At 35.3% G+C, this 19,226-nt stretch overlaps 1 protein-coding gene across 5 annotated transcripts in view; it reads right to left on the bottom strand.

Annotated features, from left to right (window-relative positions):
* Positions 1–3,920: 3,920 nt before the first annotated feature.
* The window catches only part of MBOAT2 (membrane bound O-acyltransferase domain containing 2), an 83,864-nt gene continuing 68,558 nt past the window's right edge, over positions 3,921–19,226 (bottom strand). For 4 of the 5 annotated variants that reach the window (XM_053937870.1, XM_053937867.1, XM_053937866.1 and 1 more), the window contains 6 exons: positions 16,364–16,556; positions 13,892–13,995; positions 13,483–13,547; positions 8,643–8,775; positions 6,032–6,183; positions 3,921–5,529 (listed from right to left, as the gene is read on the bottom strand). In XM_053937870.1, coding sequence (XP_053793845.1) covers positions 5,307–5,529; positions 6,032–6,183; positions 8,643–8,775; positions 13,483–13,547; positions 13,892–13,995; positions 16,364–16,556 — 870 coding nt within the window. In that variant the 3' untranslated portion in view covers positions 3,921–5,306. Of the gene's footprint in view, positions 5,530–6,031; positions 6,184–6,419; positions 6,487–8,642; positions 8,776–13,482; positions 13,548–13,891; positions 13,996–16,363; positions 16,557–19,226 lie in introns of those variants that run through there. The other variant, XM_053937869.1, reaches the window with a different exon arrangement.

The raw sequence follows: 19,226 nt of genomic DNA on the forward strand, positions 1-19,226 counted from the left end.
CTCTATTTTTTTCTTTCATTTTACACTGTCCCAGTTTTCAAGTCTAATCTGGCTAGAGCATGGACCCCAGCTATCTATTCATATGACATATTATAGTGAAACCTAAATGAAAATCCAGCCTGGGGTACCTCCCCCTTAGAGAACAAAAGGAAGGAAGAAGATTGTGCAGGGGTCTCTTTTGCCAAGAGGTTTGTTTGGAATAAGGTGCTGGACTGAGTCACTAGCAAGACAAAAACCTTCCTCCAGAAGTAGCCCAACCTCAGACCTCTGAAGTCACACAGTTTTTCAATTCAAAATTTATGCAATGTTTATATGGATATGTACATGGGTTCAGAAAATCTGAAACCATCTACAACCAAAACCAGGTCTAAGTCACTGGACACACAGCTAATGCACAAATGATGATGAAGTGGCAACATTTGCTTTTGCACATTTGTATACCTAAAGTGAGCAAAACTGTGGTTTAAATATTTAATGTGATGAAAATGGATACATTTGATGGTTAAGATTTTGTAAAAAACCTACAACAAGCCCATTCTGAAACAAGTTTTTAAGAAATCTTTTTTTTCATTTAGCTTTGACCATAATAAACAAGTGTTGCAGTATTTGTAATTGTAACTTTGCAGGGTGACTTTGTGGATACCTGGATTTCCTGGTGTTTGCAAAATATCTAGATTAGAACAGCAAACATGTCAAAAATCCAGCCAGATGCAGTATAGAGCAGCTGCAGCCTGGGTCACAAGCAAGTAGAACCTCTGCCAAGCTCTGCACACAGGGTTAGCTCCCTGCAGGAATTGTGGCAAACCCTTCCACCACAGATGGGACACGTTCTGACCAGAGACTTCTCCACTGTCATCCTTTTCCACCAAGACTCTGAGGATGAAGATGGACAGTGCAAACTAGCTGAGATGCAGACAGATCTGGTAATCTTATGAGAGTAGGCTCAATTCATTAAAGTGCCTGCTTACTTATTCAGAGTAGCATTTAAATACTTATTGAAATACTTATTGTCAATTGATTTTTAAACTGGAAAATTAAAAAAATACACCAAGTGCAGTTCAGAGTATTATTGGACCTAAATAAATACATAAAGGTCAATCATGTAGTGAAATACTGTGATGAATCAGCACAGAACTAATGTGTATTTTTTTATACATAGTCTGCATCATATTAAAATCCTTAAATTTATTTCCATCTGTTTTTCTAACACTGATCTACATGGATGGTAGTATTTCAAAATTTTCAATGAAAATCAAATTCTCAAGCCTGATTTCAGAATTCAATTAGAATTACAAAGTGAAAGAATTAAAGATAAGGGAAATTAAAGCCTAAATTATAGTAATTTGTGCTTTTAAATTTCTTTCAAGGCCAACTTATAAAGTTGAACATGTGAAAGTTCACATATAATCAAGTTACACATTTTTATGCAAACGTGAAGACACATTTGACCACGTATTTAAACAAATTGTCAACAATTTGTTTGCAAAGCTTCTAAGAGAAAAAAAATCTAAATTTTCTTAAAATTACTTTTGATATGAATTAGACAGGAGGTGATGATCTCAAACATCTCCTCTGCATCAGAAGACATTTTACCACTATCCAAATCAATGCCATCAAAAGAGGCAAAACTACCTAATGTGCATCCTGTCATACAAGCCTAGCATTTATTTTAATATTAATTATTCCCCTGGAGGAAACAGAACAAGTTCTTCAAGTGTACAATTCCTCTAATAAATAATTTACTATATTGGTAAAACTTATACCGTATGTCAGTGTAGACCAAGGTCTCTTCATGGTCTTCTCACTGAAGTGTGATTTGTTATCAAGAGCACATTGAAATGCATACCAATATTTTTACATGTGATACATTTTCAAATGTCACCAATTACTGAAATCTTGTCTACATGTCAACTTAAGGAATGGCCAGGGAAGAATACGTTTCCTGAATAAGAAGGGCATATCTGTAACTGCAAAGTTAACAAAGCCTTTTTGATTACAACAGTAGTGGGCACCACTGAAAGTATTATTTAAATATGTAAAATATATCTCTCTCATTAATACAGAATCATAATAGTTAAAAACCATTAAGCAAGCAAATAGTTACTATCGGGGTGACTACATTTACTAACATTAACTCATTAAGTGCCTGAATGACCTGTTCACAATAGGCAAATATCTGCAAAGCACCGTAAAATTATGAATGATATGTTGCGTTTACTTTTCATCGTGTGCTGATCTGCAATACAGGAAACACTTTAACCTTCTGGATATACATTATTTAATAAGTGAAAGAATACTTTTAAAACCGTGTTTCCTTCATGTCCAAAACATTTATAGGAAATATACTTTCTAAAATTTTTGTCAGGAAGAGCAATAAAAATCACTGCCATCCTTTCAAATTCAGTATTACCAAATGGTGTGTGTAAAACCTAAAAATTATCTAAAGCATTAGGGCAGGCTGCTCTTGACTTTCTGACTGAATGGATAAAAAGGATCCAGTGTGATAGCAAGGCAGAAAACAAATAAAGCAGAGGGAAAGAGATATCAAAACCCCAGTCTGACTAAAATCAGGGTGCTGCCATTAAAATAAAACAGTTCTTTCCATAGTCCTCAAGAGAATTCATTCTCATGAAGAGCAGATTTTTGTTCAAAGTACTTTTGTACCTAACAATGGCATTTAAAGGGTACATTCCAGGACACTATACTTAAATTCTGTGCAGAATTAATTAATTAATTGTCATAATTTTCTTGTGTTGCAATTACTTAATGAGTTCAAATCATAAAGAAAAAAGTCATGTCCAATTTTGAAACCTGTATTTTGCCACCTGCACTCAATGACAGTATGAATGTATTTTCTTAGTTGTTTCAACTTCCCTACATAAAGAAGTTCTGAAAAAAACTGTACCTCTGAATTCACTCATGTGGAAGTACCAGTCTGCACTACCCTAAATCTGCCCATTTTCTGGGAGCCTTTACAACTGTTTCCATATTTCATAAAGAAGAATTAGTAAGCCTCCACAGCACACATGGGCACGCATGCCAAAACAGTAAATCAAGACTATGAGAAGATAAATAGGAAAACAGCACATTGTACTGGCATGCAAAAGTGGTTTTTCTTAAACAGATTTGGAGACTGCACCAATAAGATGAATTTAAGTTCAAGAGTAACAAATGCTGAAAGAATCAGTCCTATTTCCACTTACCCACCCTGAAATATGCAAATCTTTTTCTATTCCTTTATGTAAATGTCCCTTCAAGTACAGAATGCAAAAAAATGTCTTTCCTGATTCTGTATCTAACAAGGATGATCAAACAAACTAGCATACCCTTACTTATTAACAAAAAGAAAACCATAACGTGGTGTCAAAGAAGTGTATGACAACCACAACCCCATGTTAGGGGAAGTCTACCTGGGCAATCAAAGTAAGGATTTAGAAGTCAGATTATTTTATCTTAAAGATAATACAGCTGTCACTGAAACAATGAACATCCCTCCTCATCTAAACACACTCATCCACTCTCATTTCATATTCAGTTCCCCCTTTCTGAGTAGATTAATTAGTGCTAACCTACATATATGGGAAGTTCTCTTCCTCCTGGAGTTTTAGGCAAGGAGCCAAGGGCCAGAGAGTTATGACAGCAAGGAAACAACTCTGACCTAACTTAGGGTCTAGTCCTTCAGGGAGTACTGTGATGATTTCTGTGTGGCAATATCCCCAAAGCTGGGGATACATCCATCATTGCACTTGTGGTAGTAAGAACACTCATCCAACTGGAGCTAGATATTTCATGAAAACTTTACATTTCAAAATATTCTGACAAAATTTTCTCGATAATTTGTTAGTTATTAATCAACCAGCTGCATTATTTTTCTCTGGTATTATTTTGTATCTGGTTTAAAATTAAGAATAAACCCCACATGGATAAACAGCTTGTGTTTACTTAAAAAATTATATGAAAATACAGAATATATGCAATTAAAATGTAGCCCTTTAACAGTAGTACTCTAGCACTAACCATCATCACAATAAATGATTGGAAATAGATATAACCACTACATTGTTTCCTTGACACTCTTCCATAATTCAGACAGCCAGATATTCTGAAGGATTTCTTTCTTTCATTATGTTACCCAGAAATATGACATGAAATTTGCATCTAAAATTCTAATTCAAGGAAAAAGCTTTTCCTCAAATTCACACACTTCTTTGGATAAAGGTTCATCAATTACCAAGCATACAGAAATTGGTTGTGATAGTCATTTCATGTTTGACTACCTGTGTGCTGGAGCTTCAAGGTAATTTTGCTGTTTTATACTGAAAGCATCATCAACTAACTGATGCCTGAAATTCAAAATAACTTTAAGTATTAAAAATTACTTTTTGTAAAACAGTTCTATTCTAGAACAAGTATTTATGGTATTTAAGGGCAAAACTGCACTTTCATTGAAATCCCAGTTCTTGCACATTGTCTTCTGTGCCTTGTGGCTGTCTTTTCCCTCTGGCTGCAAAGCCCACTTGGCAGTGTATTACTGGGTTTAGGTACTTAAAAATAAAAGAAACCTACATTACAGCTATCAACCCCTGGAAAAGGTAAATCTTCAGGTGTTTTTAATCCATTCAGAAGGGCCATTTTAATCCATTCAGAGTAATTATACTCTTTATCAAAGAAACCTAACTATAATTTGGCATCAATGTTTACAGTTCTGTAATGTACTCTAATAGTTTGAGATAAGAAAACCCTCCAAATACTGAGATGTTTATTGCAATTCCATTTGAAAGACTTCAAAGTCTTCTAGTGACTTTGTATTTCCTCTCATTATCTTCTTTATAGCACATAGTGTTATATATTTGAAATACTTTCTACATAAAATCAAACTTGAAATACCCACTTAGAAACAATATTTCAGTAAATAGAGGGTTTAAGGCAAGTCATTCAGTTGGAAAAATTAATTTCCATTTGTTAATCCTAGACTGACACAATTTTATTCCATCCCATCAGTGCCTTGGGATACACAACGTACATTCGGCAAAGGGCACACATATGACCCTATGGACATACGTTGCAAGTCCTGAGTGCCCATTGAAATAATGGTAATATCTTCATATAAGGCGTGATCCACAGGGACATGGCATGGGAGGGGTTAATTTGTTTTGTTTCCAGTCTTGCTACTGTATGTGATTTTCCTAGGTAATGCGTTCTTTTCTTACTAAATATCTTTGCAAACAAATACAAACCCCTTTAAAAGGTGCTAAAAATGGGTTTCTGAAAACATACAAAATATATTCATCATAGCATTTCCTCAATCACTGTTTTAATGCTTGATATCTGCAGGTTATTTCTTGTTTCTGACTGAAACTATTATTTGTTGTGGAATAATTGTTCTTTTGCAAAAGACTTTCTTCTTCTAGTTTTCTGGACCACACAGGCTGGACACTTTCATGCTTTTTACTTCCTTTTTGAGTCCTTTTCAATGGAAATACCAACAACACCAGGATGCTGGCAATATGAAGACAGAAATAGCAGGAGCTAAAAAACAAACAGAAATAATAAATCAATGAAACTCTGACCACTCTAACAGATATACTTTGCACATAAGATATGAAAACATTCATATTTCCTTTAAGAAAAATAAAATAAGGGGAAAATCAGAAATTAAGTCTTTCCTCACATTATTTAGGAATGTAACAAGGTATAAAGTGAACAGAAGCCTGCTTTCAACTTTTTTCACAAGTTATTTCTGGGAAGTCAATATCTAGTCTTGCTATAAAATAGTTCAAGGGCATACAGTCATTTCAGAGGTATCCTCTGGGTTTGTTTTTGATTGGGTTTTTTTCCCTGCCCCTGAAAAATAGGTCTGTTATGAAAGTGTGAGCAACACAAGACACACTGTTCAAGCACTAGAAATACAGTTCACTCAGCTACAAATCAATCTTAGAATTGTGTCACTAAAATAGTTTCAGAAATCTCCTACCACTGAAAATACTTCTATTCCAAGGGAAAGAAAAGGAAACAGGTAGAATGTGCTTACCTGTAAAAGGTGAAAGAGGGTTTTACAGAGAGCAGTACAAACGGCACGACTGTGTAACTTATTGCTGCTTGAGTTGCCATCCATGTTACAATATCATAACATAGTTTAACAGCAGGAGATTCAACAAAATAGTGTCTGATATTGTTTCTTATCTGAAAAAGCAGGTAATACTAAATTAGCTGAGGAATAAACCCTGAGAGCTCAGTTTGTTGCATTGACACAAAAGTCACAGGATGCATTTACATGCTACAGTTTGGTCAAATATATTTGAACTATTCAAAATGCCCATTAACTTCAACAAGAATTGGCTCAAATTCCCTGCAATTCATTCAGTATGGGAATTTCAACATTTATCAATTTAAACAGAATTTAAGTAAATTAATCCTACCCTAAATCCAATGCAAATTTGCAGTGCTTGTATGAATGAGGCAGACACTGTATTCTATCAAGCCATTCTGTAAATATAGAGGGTTGGAGTAAGTGAAGGCCAGAATGTTTCTGACGAAATCTCCTATATAGTAAGCCATTTTCATACACTTGTTAATAAAATATATTTTAAGGCAAGTAGGGGATATATCAGAATATATAAAATATCAGTTCTAATTACATATTTCAGGAGCCTTAACTTCTGTCAAGTGGGATTATTAAAAATTACTCAAATTTCTATGCTGAATCTTCTTTTGTTCTAAAATTCTGCTTATAAGATTGAACACCAGAAGTATTTAAAAAACCCAAATCCAAATCCCACATAAGGTTGGGTTAGTTTTATTTAAGTCTATAATTATAAAGACATCAGTAAATCTTTGCCTCTCTTTCCTTTAACTGAAGTGTTATCCTTGCTCACAGTCTTACATGCTGACAAACTAAGATGGGCTCAATTCAGCCTTTGACCCCAACCTGATATCACAGTTGCCACCTCCTGGTCACCTGCACTGAAGCAGTGCTCTCTGAAAAGCTGCACACCAGAGTACACTGTTCAGCTTTCTTAACCTCAGTTTCTTTAGAACTCCTCATTCCAAAGAATGTATCCAAGGCTAGCTCCTGCTGATTTAATTCTTTACATTAAAAACTCTTTTTGACCCTTCTTGTTCTTACTCTAATTGCCCTGTAGATACCACATTCCCACTCAGTCTTTACTTAGTTAAGTCAAACAAGTAATTCTAGCTACATACCCTTCATTCTGCCACCTCCCTCTAGTTATTCCTATGGTCACATGCAAGGACTTGTTCCTGAGTTCTGTAGAACCCAGATAAGCTTCATAAAATTTCTTGTAATCTTGTATTTTAGGACTTGGAGAAAAACTTTTAACACAAGTCTATGGCTGCCACTAGTAAACACCCAGTTATGAAATCTGTAATGATTAAAGGCAGTAAAATAAGTTGGATACATGCTTAGGCATAACAGAACGAAGTGTGGATCACTGTTGCCAAACTTTGCAATTAAAGACTAGTAGAGTTAAATAACAAATATGCTCTAACATATCTTAGTTAATATTAAGTACTTGTTGATACTGAAATTCCAAATATTTTTTACTAGCCTTTTGATTGATACATATGAATAATGAATACCATATAGTCCACTGGAGAAGCCTAGGATGAAGGGCAGTGAGCACTCCAATTTAATGGACTTGTCTCACTAGCTAAGCAACTTTTATCTGTGAACTCTCCCAGAAACTTGGCTTTTGCTCCAGGCCCTGGTCGATAAATATCAAAAGTTCCCTGTGATAGATCTGGAAGAAGAAAGCACTATCTATTGTAAAGAAAGGAGTCGGTTCTGTCAAACAAGGACTACACCCATATCTTGTGAAGAAAGAGAAGCATTTGTTTTATTGATGTAGTAGCAATCTAAATCTCAAGTACCACCTTCCCCTAGCTATTATAGCAACCACAGAGCGGTCTGCTTAATTTCTCACTCCCCTGGTTATTTCAACAAGAAAGTGCTCTGTTACAGTCCTCTGATCTGATGTGTAATTTGCTCCTCTTTTCCACTGAGTGACTGATAAACCTGTCTCTGTTCTTATACAGCTTTCTCAGGCAGAACAGTAAGAGATTTCTAGGCAGATTTGCTGTTTCCATATGGTTCTGAATAGCAACTGCAAAAGCTTGTTAATGTGACTGCACTACTGGCTGGCCAACTTGAAATAGTAACTGCACTAGAGATTTTTATGTGCTGCTTGAGGGGGAACATGCTTTAGTTATCATTCTTACACAATAGTACTGGAGAGAAATTAGGGATGAGGCAGACTAGAAATACATAGCATTGACACCCAAATTTTAAGCTACTCATCATCAATGATTTTTTCAAAATTACTTTAGATAACATCAACCCATTCACAGCATGCTATAGTAACACACCATCAGTTAATACAGAGGAAGAGCTTCCACAAAAGATATTCTACAGAGACATTATAGGCTGTGTATAGTCTTGTTTGTTTCCACCAATCAAGCCCTCCTTTTAATTAATCATTCCCATTTTTCTCATAATGAAAAAAGTAAACACCACTAGCAAACAGATTGTGTATCAACAGTAAAGGGCATCTTTGGAGCAATGAACATGATCAATTTGCTTTTACAAAACATATTATTTAAGAAGATACTTGGTTGGTACTTACAGCTCGTGCTGCTAATGTCATTAGTACTCCTGTTAAAAATGTTAAATAATATCCTGGATAAACCCCATGCCAGATGGCAGAAAGAATGAAGGTTTGGATCGTTGGGCTGAAGGTGGCTCGCTCATAGCACACTCTAACAAGTCAGAAACAATTCAAAATAAGTAACATGAAACAAATCACCCAGTCTTCCTAGCTATCATTTATACTTTTACCAGTTTCATCTCCAACAAAGAAATTTCAACGCAATTGCAGTTTTCTATTCTTTAATAATGTTGTCACTATATGATGGCTTACAAAAAATGCTTAAAGCTATTCACAGCTCTTGATTCCAGCCCTCAGTGCTAAACTTGTGCTCAGTGCCATCACACATTGTCCTTATTCCTAACGAAGTGATACATCCAAAGATGAGTTTTGGCATTAATAAGGGATCTTGAGCCATCAAAGAATGTGTTTGAAAAGCTGCACTGGAAGGCACAAACCACTGCCAGATTGTTGGGATGAGTCAGGAATGTTTTCCATAAAATAAGAGCAGCTTATAGGAACAGGGCAAAACTAATAACTACTTTCAATTTTGAATAATAAAGAAATTACAGTTGAAAATGTGTCTGTGTGACACAATTAGGTGAGCCTGACAATGACATTGTAATAAATACTCTAGTGCTGAGAGAGTATCAAATAAGGAGAATGCTGAACTCTGTGTTATTTTAAAATTGAGACTCTGAATTACTAGGCAAGGTTCTATAATAAGGAATTCTAGAAGGAAGAAGAAGGAAAAAGGAATCCAAGAAAGGTGGCTTCTAGAAGAAAACATTATATGACACAAAGACAAACGATCATGATGTGGAAGAATTATAGGAAACATGGTATGGTCCTGATATGGCTTCATCAAGAGTTCTTTAATGCCTTTAATGATCTGAAAACCAAAAAGCAATAGGAAATATGGAAAGAGATACAAACTAACAAAGCAAAAATAAACACCACAAGCATGCATGAGCACAAATCTATGGCTAACATACAAAAATGAGTTTTAACTAATAAGCCTATAGACATGAATATGTAAAAAGGTGTTATAACCACATAACAAGTAACAGAGAAAGAGAAGAGAATGCACATCTGTTATTCAAAGATGACAAGATAATGATACTGAGAGCCACAACATCCACTACTAATCTAACTACTTTACTGCAACTTCAACATAAAGATTAGTGAAACCTACAGATGTAGCCTATATTGAAGAACAGAAGGTAAAAAGACAGGATCTGAATAGGGGAAGATTAAAAGTGTAATTTTCTAATTCAGTTTATTCCTATCAAATAGATGTGGTAAGTTTTATCTTATGAGGTCTTCAGTGGGATATGTGCACAACCCCCTCCGCTTGCTAAAGGGCTTCACTCACAGTGGCAATTGAGATGAGAACATGGGGCTGGCCTAATACTTAAAACTATCTGAGGACATCTGCCCAAAACAGATCACCTTAAAGAGAAAAGCAACATTGGCCAGGCTGAATAGTAAACAGAGACATTTTTGACAAAGAATCTGTCAGCTTCAGGAGTAGAAAGCATTAGGAAGCAAAGGAAAATGTGCTGAGTCAGGGAGACATCTTGGAGCAAAATACTTTTAATCAAAACCTCATTTGACACTGCCAGAAGTCACCCCACCAACACAATGACCCCTGTCTTGGCCAAGACAGAGCATCCCTGGTAGACACAGAGTAGCTGCATCCAGATAGGGGCCTGTCAGTACAGTGCACCATGCCAGGGAGCAGTGTCTCATCCCTGTCAGCTGCAGGCACATGGATTTGTGCCAGGCTTTTCTAGGGGACATATGAAATCACCAGATTCACACCAAGCTGGAGCACCCACATCTCCCACAGGCAGTGCATGCAAGCAGGGTTTTGTATCCCACACATCCTTAGGAGAGGAGGTGCAGTTTGCATGTAATTGTGTACATACATGTGTGCTTTTTAATCTGCTTGGGATTAGTTGCAGAAGAGTGTTTAAAAATGTTTATTATACCAAAGCACTAAACACATGTGAAATGTTATGTGTTCTAATACTGCTATTAATTCTGAATGTATGTGACTGGTGGCTAATTACATCTCATTAATAAAGTGATACATGTCTTCAATCTTTATTTGGTTTAAAGTAGTGAAATTATCCCTGGAGAGCATTCAGGAGTGAACAAAAAAGTCACTAAATTAACTAACCAAATTTCAGCTGTATCAATGTAAGTGAGGTAAAACAGTACAAAAAAATTCCTCCGATCTCCATTTCAAAGAGTAAAAAGTAAACTTAAATGCTTCCATGGATTTGGCAATAATAAATCATGTTCAAATACTTCATTTGACAATCCTAGAAACAAATGAAGGAAATATGGTCATCACAACAGGTTGAGAAAATCTATTCAAATATAGGTGGTTCCATGATGCTCTAGAAGTGGGACGATGCATCAACTGTTCAGCAAGGTACTGGCTTCAGTCTGGTTTTATGATTTTTTACTAACTTAGGTGGTAAAGTGAGATGTATTTCTTCCACCTTGTCTTCCCTTCCTTTTTTGAGGTGGAAGGTGGGATGGACGAGATTAGCATTGTTTTCTTAGCAGAGAGCACTAGAATCCAAAATGATCTTGGCAGACTTGAAGGATGCTCTGAAATCAACAAGATGAAGTCCAAAGCATAGAACATCTAATAAGAAAAGTGGAAGACACAAACCAGTACCATTCCTGTAACATTACTCAAAAAGTGTAGCTGAGTATGAATATGGATCAACAGTATGAAACACTGAGTATCAGCTAAGCATGAATCAACAGTAGATTGCTGCTGCAAAAAAAAGACAGATAACAGCCTTTCTAATACATCACAGTATTACCCAAGGAAAATAATTATAACTAATCCACTCAAATTAATCAACTCTGCCTCTAAAAAGTCAGGGAAAATTCTTGAAGGTCTTAGCAGAAGTACTACATCTACTCTAAGAAGACAGGAGATTTGGAAAGATGTCAGAATTAAGCAAAAAGAACCACAGAAGTTTTGCGAACATGACCAAAGACAAATGGGATGAGATGGTTTCTTTGGAAAAGAGAAAGAACAGGCTGAGGGGAACATAACTTTCCCAGCCAGGAAATGTTATAATGATATATGCTGATATATAATGATATATGCTACTATGTAACTATCTATTTCAACTTACATGCTTGTAACAATAATGCTTTTAAATTGCTGTATACTATGATCTACATTAAATATTTACTAAACCTCTTTGTGATCTGTAGCTCCATTAACTAACTGTATTTTTTACAAGTTTGTTTTTACACACAATCAGGCTTCAACTGATGGTTCCATTTCTATGATTATCAGAAAAGAACAGAACAAATGCTAACGTCAGGTATTTCATGTGAGATAAATGACTGAAGTTTTAGGTACATCTATAAATGGTAAAAAAAGTGAGCTATTAAAAGTGGATGTTTAAAGTAATCTATGATTTTATCCTCTATGCAAATTGTTGGAACATTGCAACTAACCAAATTATTAACAAAATGTACATTCTCTACCACCATTTGTGGACCTGTTTTACTTGCAACAAACCTTTCACAGAACATCCATCTTTCCACACCCTTTCACTTTGACAGAATCAATTTGGACCATCCCCAAGGATTCAATTCTTATTGTTTTAAAAAACACTTATTAAAATAGATGGTTTAATTCTTCCTCACATCTTCTTTTATTATCACCCTGAGCAACTGACTTGCATTTTTTTTCTTTCAATTTTTAAGAGCAATATTATGTTTCTTCACTAATAATTTTTGTTTAGAATCATTCCATTTAGGAGATTTGAAAATCTGTTGAAATCTAACCTCTTCCTATTATATTTTAATATTTTTAAACTTCTGTTCTCTAACTAAATCAAAACAGCTAAATTACATATTTGTTTTTTTAAATGCTACATTTCAATACCTGCAAAAAATTGACTATCCTAGCCATAGAGTCCATTGATTATTGAGCCAACCAGAATAATCACATAAAATTCAATTTCTTTTTTAAACTGGGTGAGCAAAATATTTAGGGATGAAATTATGGTAGAAAGAGAACATACTATGAAGAAATTTGATGGAAGAGACATCCAGTTGCCAGCTATCCTAGAAAAGGGGTAAAGTTCTTTAAGTGATCCCAAGACAAGGGTCTCAGTTAAACTTGCACCTGTGGAGAGGAGACCAGCTCAACAGTCTGACTGGAAGAAGGGAAACAGCACCCATGAGCTACTCAAGAACACTTCTGCTTTCTCCTTACCACAAAGAAGCAGAATGATGTAATTCATAGGGCACTGTACCTGTTCCCCAGGCAAGGAGAAAGAGTGCAGCTGAGAGAGAGTCATTTGGAATTTTTGCTGACAGCACATTGTAGGGTTTGATGTTTGTCATACATTCATAATGGAAGGAGCACAGAAAGTTCTTTCACAGAACATATGGAAGTTCCTGTATCACTCTGTGGCTAAAAATAATGCAGAGCCTTCACAGGCTGAGATGCACACTTTGCCTGCTGCTCTCAGCAACATGCACTGACTGAATGCTAAGGGAGGGAAAAAAGACACCTCCACAGATTAACAGTTTTAGGTTCCCTATGGCCTGTGAAGAAAAACAGATTCTAGCATAACCTGATAGTTTACACTACGAAAGAAGTCCTAAACTCAGAGGCTTTACTTCAAGTATTACAAGAAGAATCTCCTGCACAGTTGCTAAACAAGTGATGTTTTGTGGGAGTTAGCTTCAAATGCTATACCATCTTCAAAGAAATATTCATCTAAGAAACTTCAGTAGAGAAAAATTTCCTTTAAGAAATAAATACCTTTTGAGCCAAAGAGCTGTTTGGATATTCCAGTTATCAAGAAACATCTTGAAACTTGTGGAAAACTGTAAAGTAAAACAAACTAATTATTTCCATAATTGCAGAGTATCACAATGTGTTTCAAAATTCTTTTGTATAAATTATAAATCCTCTCACCCAAATTTGTGATGAGTTGAATAAGTTATTTACTCAACCACTTATAACCACAGAATACTTTGGATGTCAACTGATAAGTAGAACATGTTCAAAACAGGCTATTTTCCACCCTTTTTTTAAAGGTGCGAACACATAATTTTTGACTAAGAACATATTCACTATCTAAAGGAACAAATGTGTAGGAAAAGTTATTGAAATTAAGAGCAACTACGTACATGGGCATGTGGGTTTTTTGAAAGAACCAGAAACAAACCTCTATTTGCTGGATTCTCAGATTTGATATTAGATCCCAACGTGTAACTCCATTTTTATCGTAGCCTCTAAAACCAAACCCCGCTGCATTATTAATTGCATCTGCTGCAATGAGACAAGAAACAAATTAATTATAAACTGTTTGTATTACAAACTGTGCATCACGCAACATGTAGTTTGTTCAAAACACTTATTGCATTTTAAAGACTACACTTATTTTTTCTTTTAAATACTGAGGATCACTTGAACAAAGAGAAAACAATTCAAGCAACACTACACTTATTTTTTCTTTTAAATACTGAGGATCACTTGAACAAAGAGAAAACAATTCAAGCAACACTAGCTTCCAATTCAAAAACTTGCACAAAAGCATAAGAATGAGAGGTAGCACTAGCTACTTCACAGTACAGATGTTCCCTGTCTCCCATACCACCTACTTAGACTTGCTTGAGCAATCAGACAGAAAAACAAACTCAGTGAGATGCATCAAGACTACAAAACAGTGGCTGGTTCGAATGATTTGAAACAGCAGCTCAGTGCTCATATGCATGCCTTTGGTCTTCATTACGCAGCAACAGTGATGCTTAAAGATTAAATTGTGTGATTCCCTCCATGCAGGTGCACATTCACAGCACCCCACAGAGAGCAGTGCAGACCTAACAGAGAAAACCAGTCATTTTCTAAGGAATGCAGGGCTCGTCAAACTTCCACTAATGGCACAAGGGCTCTGTTACAACACCTTTGAATGGGAAGTGTTTACAGTGCATGTCAAAGGTCAGATGTTCCAAACAAACAGTATTTTTTCCTAGGAAAAAGCTGCTACTGTCATCTGGACTATGCAGGAAACTACAAGGGATCTCTACTGCCTGTCACTTTCAGTCATCACCTTTGTCTGAGCTTTGTTAGTTCAGACACTAAAATCTCCTCAACTGTATTTTCCAAATTAGGATGGCCACACACAAGCAAATGGGATGTGTTTGAATTTATAATATTTTTACTTCCTTGTGAATTTTTTTTAAAAACATCTTTGAAAGCAACAAAATTTGCTGCCTTACATCTGATGTTGCTACGCCAACTTCACATACTGGGCAATAGTTTTATGCTCAATTAGAAACAGCTGGAGACACAAACTCCATAATCTTTCACAAGCTAGAATGCAAAGACTGTAACTAGACTAAGTACTCATTTTGTTAACTAGAATTTTAGTATTCATTTTAAGTAATTAATTTCATTAACACTTTTTTTTAAGTGTAAAGAATAGTAATGTAGAACTCAAAGGTGTAACATCCAGTAAAACTCTTAAAGCCCCTCATATTCTACTCCTACAATGATAAGTTTAGATGAGACAAAGTGGAAGGAAGAAGGCTAACAAACTAGTAGTACAGAGTTGCCATAGTTTATTTTCTTTGGTATTTACCAGAGGAATGCTATCTCTACACTGCTAGCAACTGCACAAAGAGGAATCCAACTGAAGTATTAAAGGCAAAAAAAAGCCCAACTGAAATTATTCACTTTTCAGATGACTACTACTATTTATAGATGATGACACGGGTGTATAAGAGCATAATATTCAAAAGTATTTATTTCCATAACAAGCCCCAGAACTACTATATCCAGACAAGCTGAAAGCATTTAATTCAATGACCAGGAATGAAACCAGCAGCTGTAAATGAGTCATGCTTCTCTGCTACCCTAAAGCTTTCTTTATTGCATTGTTCCCACAGATTTTCTCTCAAAAGAACTATGAGACAAATACGTAAAACTGAAGAGGAGGAGGAAGCTGATGAAATCTGTTGTGTGAGCCACTTTCAAGATGTCAGCTTACTTAAATAAAGCATCTTCCTGTTGTACATGTTTTTTACAAGTAACATGAAGGCAAATGCAAAATATTCTTTAAACTGTATAATCTATTCAAGTATCTTAAATAAGTTACTAAGCATGTTATCCCAACAGTCATTCAAACTTTTAGTAAACAAAGGCTAAAACTGAATTGTCACCCATCAAATTCTGAAAATGCCACCTACTATTAACAACAGTATCATGTACCTGAATTCCAAAATATTAATTTTCCTTTGTGATTGAATAACATCAAGCAAATTACTGATAACTAACCACAGAAAGAGTTTAAAATTAACTTTGAAGATATGCCAAAAATAAAGGTATCAAAATAAATTTTTAAAAAACACAAGCATAAAGAAGGATTGTACATCAGATTAGATTTACTACTTTTTTTTCTTCTTTTAAAGTTACTGTTCATTGGAACACTATCACTCTCCAAAAAGAGAGTGATCGCTTCGCAAAAAGAGAGACACTATTCAATGTACTTAATACCTTGAAAGACTTAAATGCAATCAGGTTTTCCTAAGGCCTCAAGAGGGCACTGCCACTTTTTAAATACACACATAAGTGTGCACATCTCAGATGACTCTCAATACATGCTCTGTTATTATTATATTTTTAAACATATACTTACCTAAAGTCCATGCAAAATAATACTTGGGTCTGGCAGCCATAAGAGACACATACAGGTAGAAAAACCTTACAGGCCATGATGCTGTAGCTCTGAAGTTATCATCAATGTTGTATTCCACAGGCAAAGTTTTTGTAATAGTCATGTGGAAGAGTAAGGACAGTCCACAGATCAAGAGTTTCTGTGCCACAGCTATCTGAAAATTTAAGGGAGATTCTATCAGCTTCATTTTTTTTGTTTATCTTCTGGAAACACAGGAAAGTTAAAATCTTCCTTCTCTATACAGACATATATATATCTTAATTTTTCAGTAATATGTACACTATATATTACTGAAGCAACACTAGCAACTATAAAATATACACTAGCAACTTTAAAATAGTTTATAAAAAATCTCTTGTTTTACAGAGACTTGAGGAATATTGTTATATTGATCAAGTTGTGAGCATGGCCAACACAATAAATCTAGTCTGACTACAGTGATTCTCTAAAAGCCCTTTTAATAACCAGAGCACCTTTTGCAAGTCAGTTTTTTTTTTTTTTTCTTATTTTCTTGTCAAATTACTGAAGCAATTAAATTGTTAAGACATCATAACACAAAACATATAATCTAGGACAAAGTAAGATTATCACTGCAGAGATTCCAGAACAATGGCAAAACTTCAGTTTCTTTTCAGGACCCTTTGGCATAATGCAGGTGTTCAACTTCTGCCCAACTCAATACATCAATCATCTCTGTTAGATTATCAAAGCATCTAAATTCTAAGCCAACTAAAATACTGAAATGATTTATACATTTCAGCCCAAATTTGAGCCAATCAGTTCTAGATAGACCTGTTTTCCCAATCAGAGTGATCAAGCCGCAATGGTACAAACAATATGCTCACAGATATGTACACATGTGTTGCTCAGATAGGACCTACACAAATTTTCTCAAAACTCAGCTTTGCTATAACCATCACAGTAAAGAGTATCTATCTTCAGTAGAACTTAGAATTCTAAGGTTCTATTATAAAACATACAGAGCAGTATATGCCTGACACTGACTGCTCTAAGTCACTAGTCTGATCCACATCCCAAGGGCAGACACCATGTTTTGTGAAAGACCACAGTAACACATACTAAACCAAGCACCAACAAGAGAAGCTTGAGAGCTAATTCACTAAAATGCAATTTTCAAGCTTTTATTTTATGTAATCTCAATATTTAAACATTACAGTTTTAATTTACATCACAATTACACAGATACTAAACTTGACAAAAAAACAATCAATCTACTTTTGTTTGAAGCATCAGAACAAAAATATAACCAGAATCTGTCTGTGCTGGTTCCCGTACACCCACCCAAACTTTTAAAGATAATATCCTGCTTCACTGAGAGTTCTGCTCAACATCTAGTTCCAAAATAAAGGACAATTTTTTTCCATGACACAGAATGGGGCAGTAAATGTCCAACTGAAAGTGCACACTTCGGCAAGACATACAGTATCAAAGATTCACCCAGTTGCACAGATGTACCTTTAACCAGGTACAAGCTGATTAAAGAATTAGTCTTGGAAAAGCTGTAAAACAGTGAGGGTATTTTTGGATCTTGCACATATTTCATGTGGCTCATCTCAGAAGATATTTCAGAGAGGATCAGGAATCCCAGTGATTTAAAATAAAACATCAGCCAGATAATTCAGGAGGCAACTATTAATGGTTAAAGCTGGTGCTTAATTATTTGTTTACACTTGCTTTCTAATGAGCTTCATTTTAATACTTTATTCTATTACAAGAGTTCAGTGTGAAGAGCATTAATTTTCTAAAAGTGTTCCTTTGTTATTCCAGAACTATTAATAATCTCTCTCTTTGCTACAGCAGAGGGAAAGTTCAGTTGGCTTAACACCTTCAGGATCTTAAATAGAAATGTATGTTCATAAAATCAGTTACTACTGAAACTAATGAATCATTAATTCTGGTATGTATGCAAATACAAATGCAAAAGTCTGATATTTGTAAGTATCAGAAGGCATCACCCCAAGTTCTGAAGACATTTGCAATGACTGAACTTTAAGGCCTAAGTCATAATTGCAAGTCATGTTCAATATTGTTTCAAAGAAACAATACTTATAAGCTGGTAACAGTAACATGCAAGTTAATATATAAATATGAACATATAAAATAGGTTCTTTCCATCTGAAGATGACCATAAAGTCTCAAAAAATATTTTGGCCACTTATAATGTTCTCTCTGTTCAGAGACCTGCTTTGTGCCACTACCTGTATTTGCCAATTTTTCTATTAGCAAACAGATGTCACTTGTTGGTGTCTATTCAACACCAAATATGCTTTGTATTTCTCTTAAGGTTCTTAAATAACTTGTGGAGGTGAAAACACCTCTTTTACAAAAGAGTATCAGGGTTTCAACAAAATTTATTTTAAGAAAAAATAATGAACTCATACAGTACTCTGCCATAAATTCAACTTTTTTTTTTTTTTTTAATTGCACTACTTCACTCAATCATTATAAATCCCAGCATGCTGATACCACTTACAGAGATCGGAATCAGGGACAACACTGTCCTTAGAAAACTGTGGTGGAGATAATCTCCCACCTCTACAAAGTCGGGGAGCTGCTGTTTCCAGACTGGTTTAAGCAGTTTCTGAAAGCCAAGCCAAACACAGGCTGCAATGCAAAGCAGAGTCCTGCCCTGCCTCCACTCATTCCCTGCAGGTTTGGCTCATTTCCCCGCTCCTTAGAGAAGCAAATCAGAAACAAATCAGATGAAAACCTAAATCTTTGGCATTTTGTGGGGGGACATTTGTTGTTTGGAAATTTTTTTGATGGGAAGGTGTGGTGGTATGTTTGGTAGGTTATGGTGGCT

This window comes from Vidua chalybeata, chromosome 3 (genome assembly GCF_026979565.1).
Source record: "Vidua chalybeata isolate OUT-0048 chromosome 3, bVidCha1 merged haplotype, whole genome shotgun sequence".
Lineage (NCBI taxonomy): Eukaryota > Metazoa > Chordata > Aves > Passeriformes > Viduidae > Vidua > Vidua chalybeata.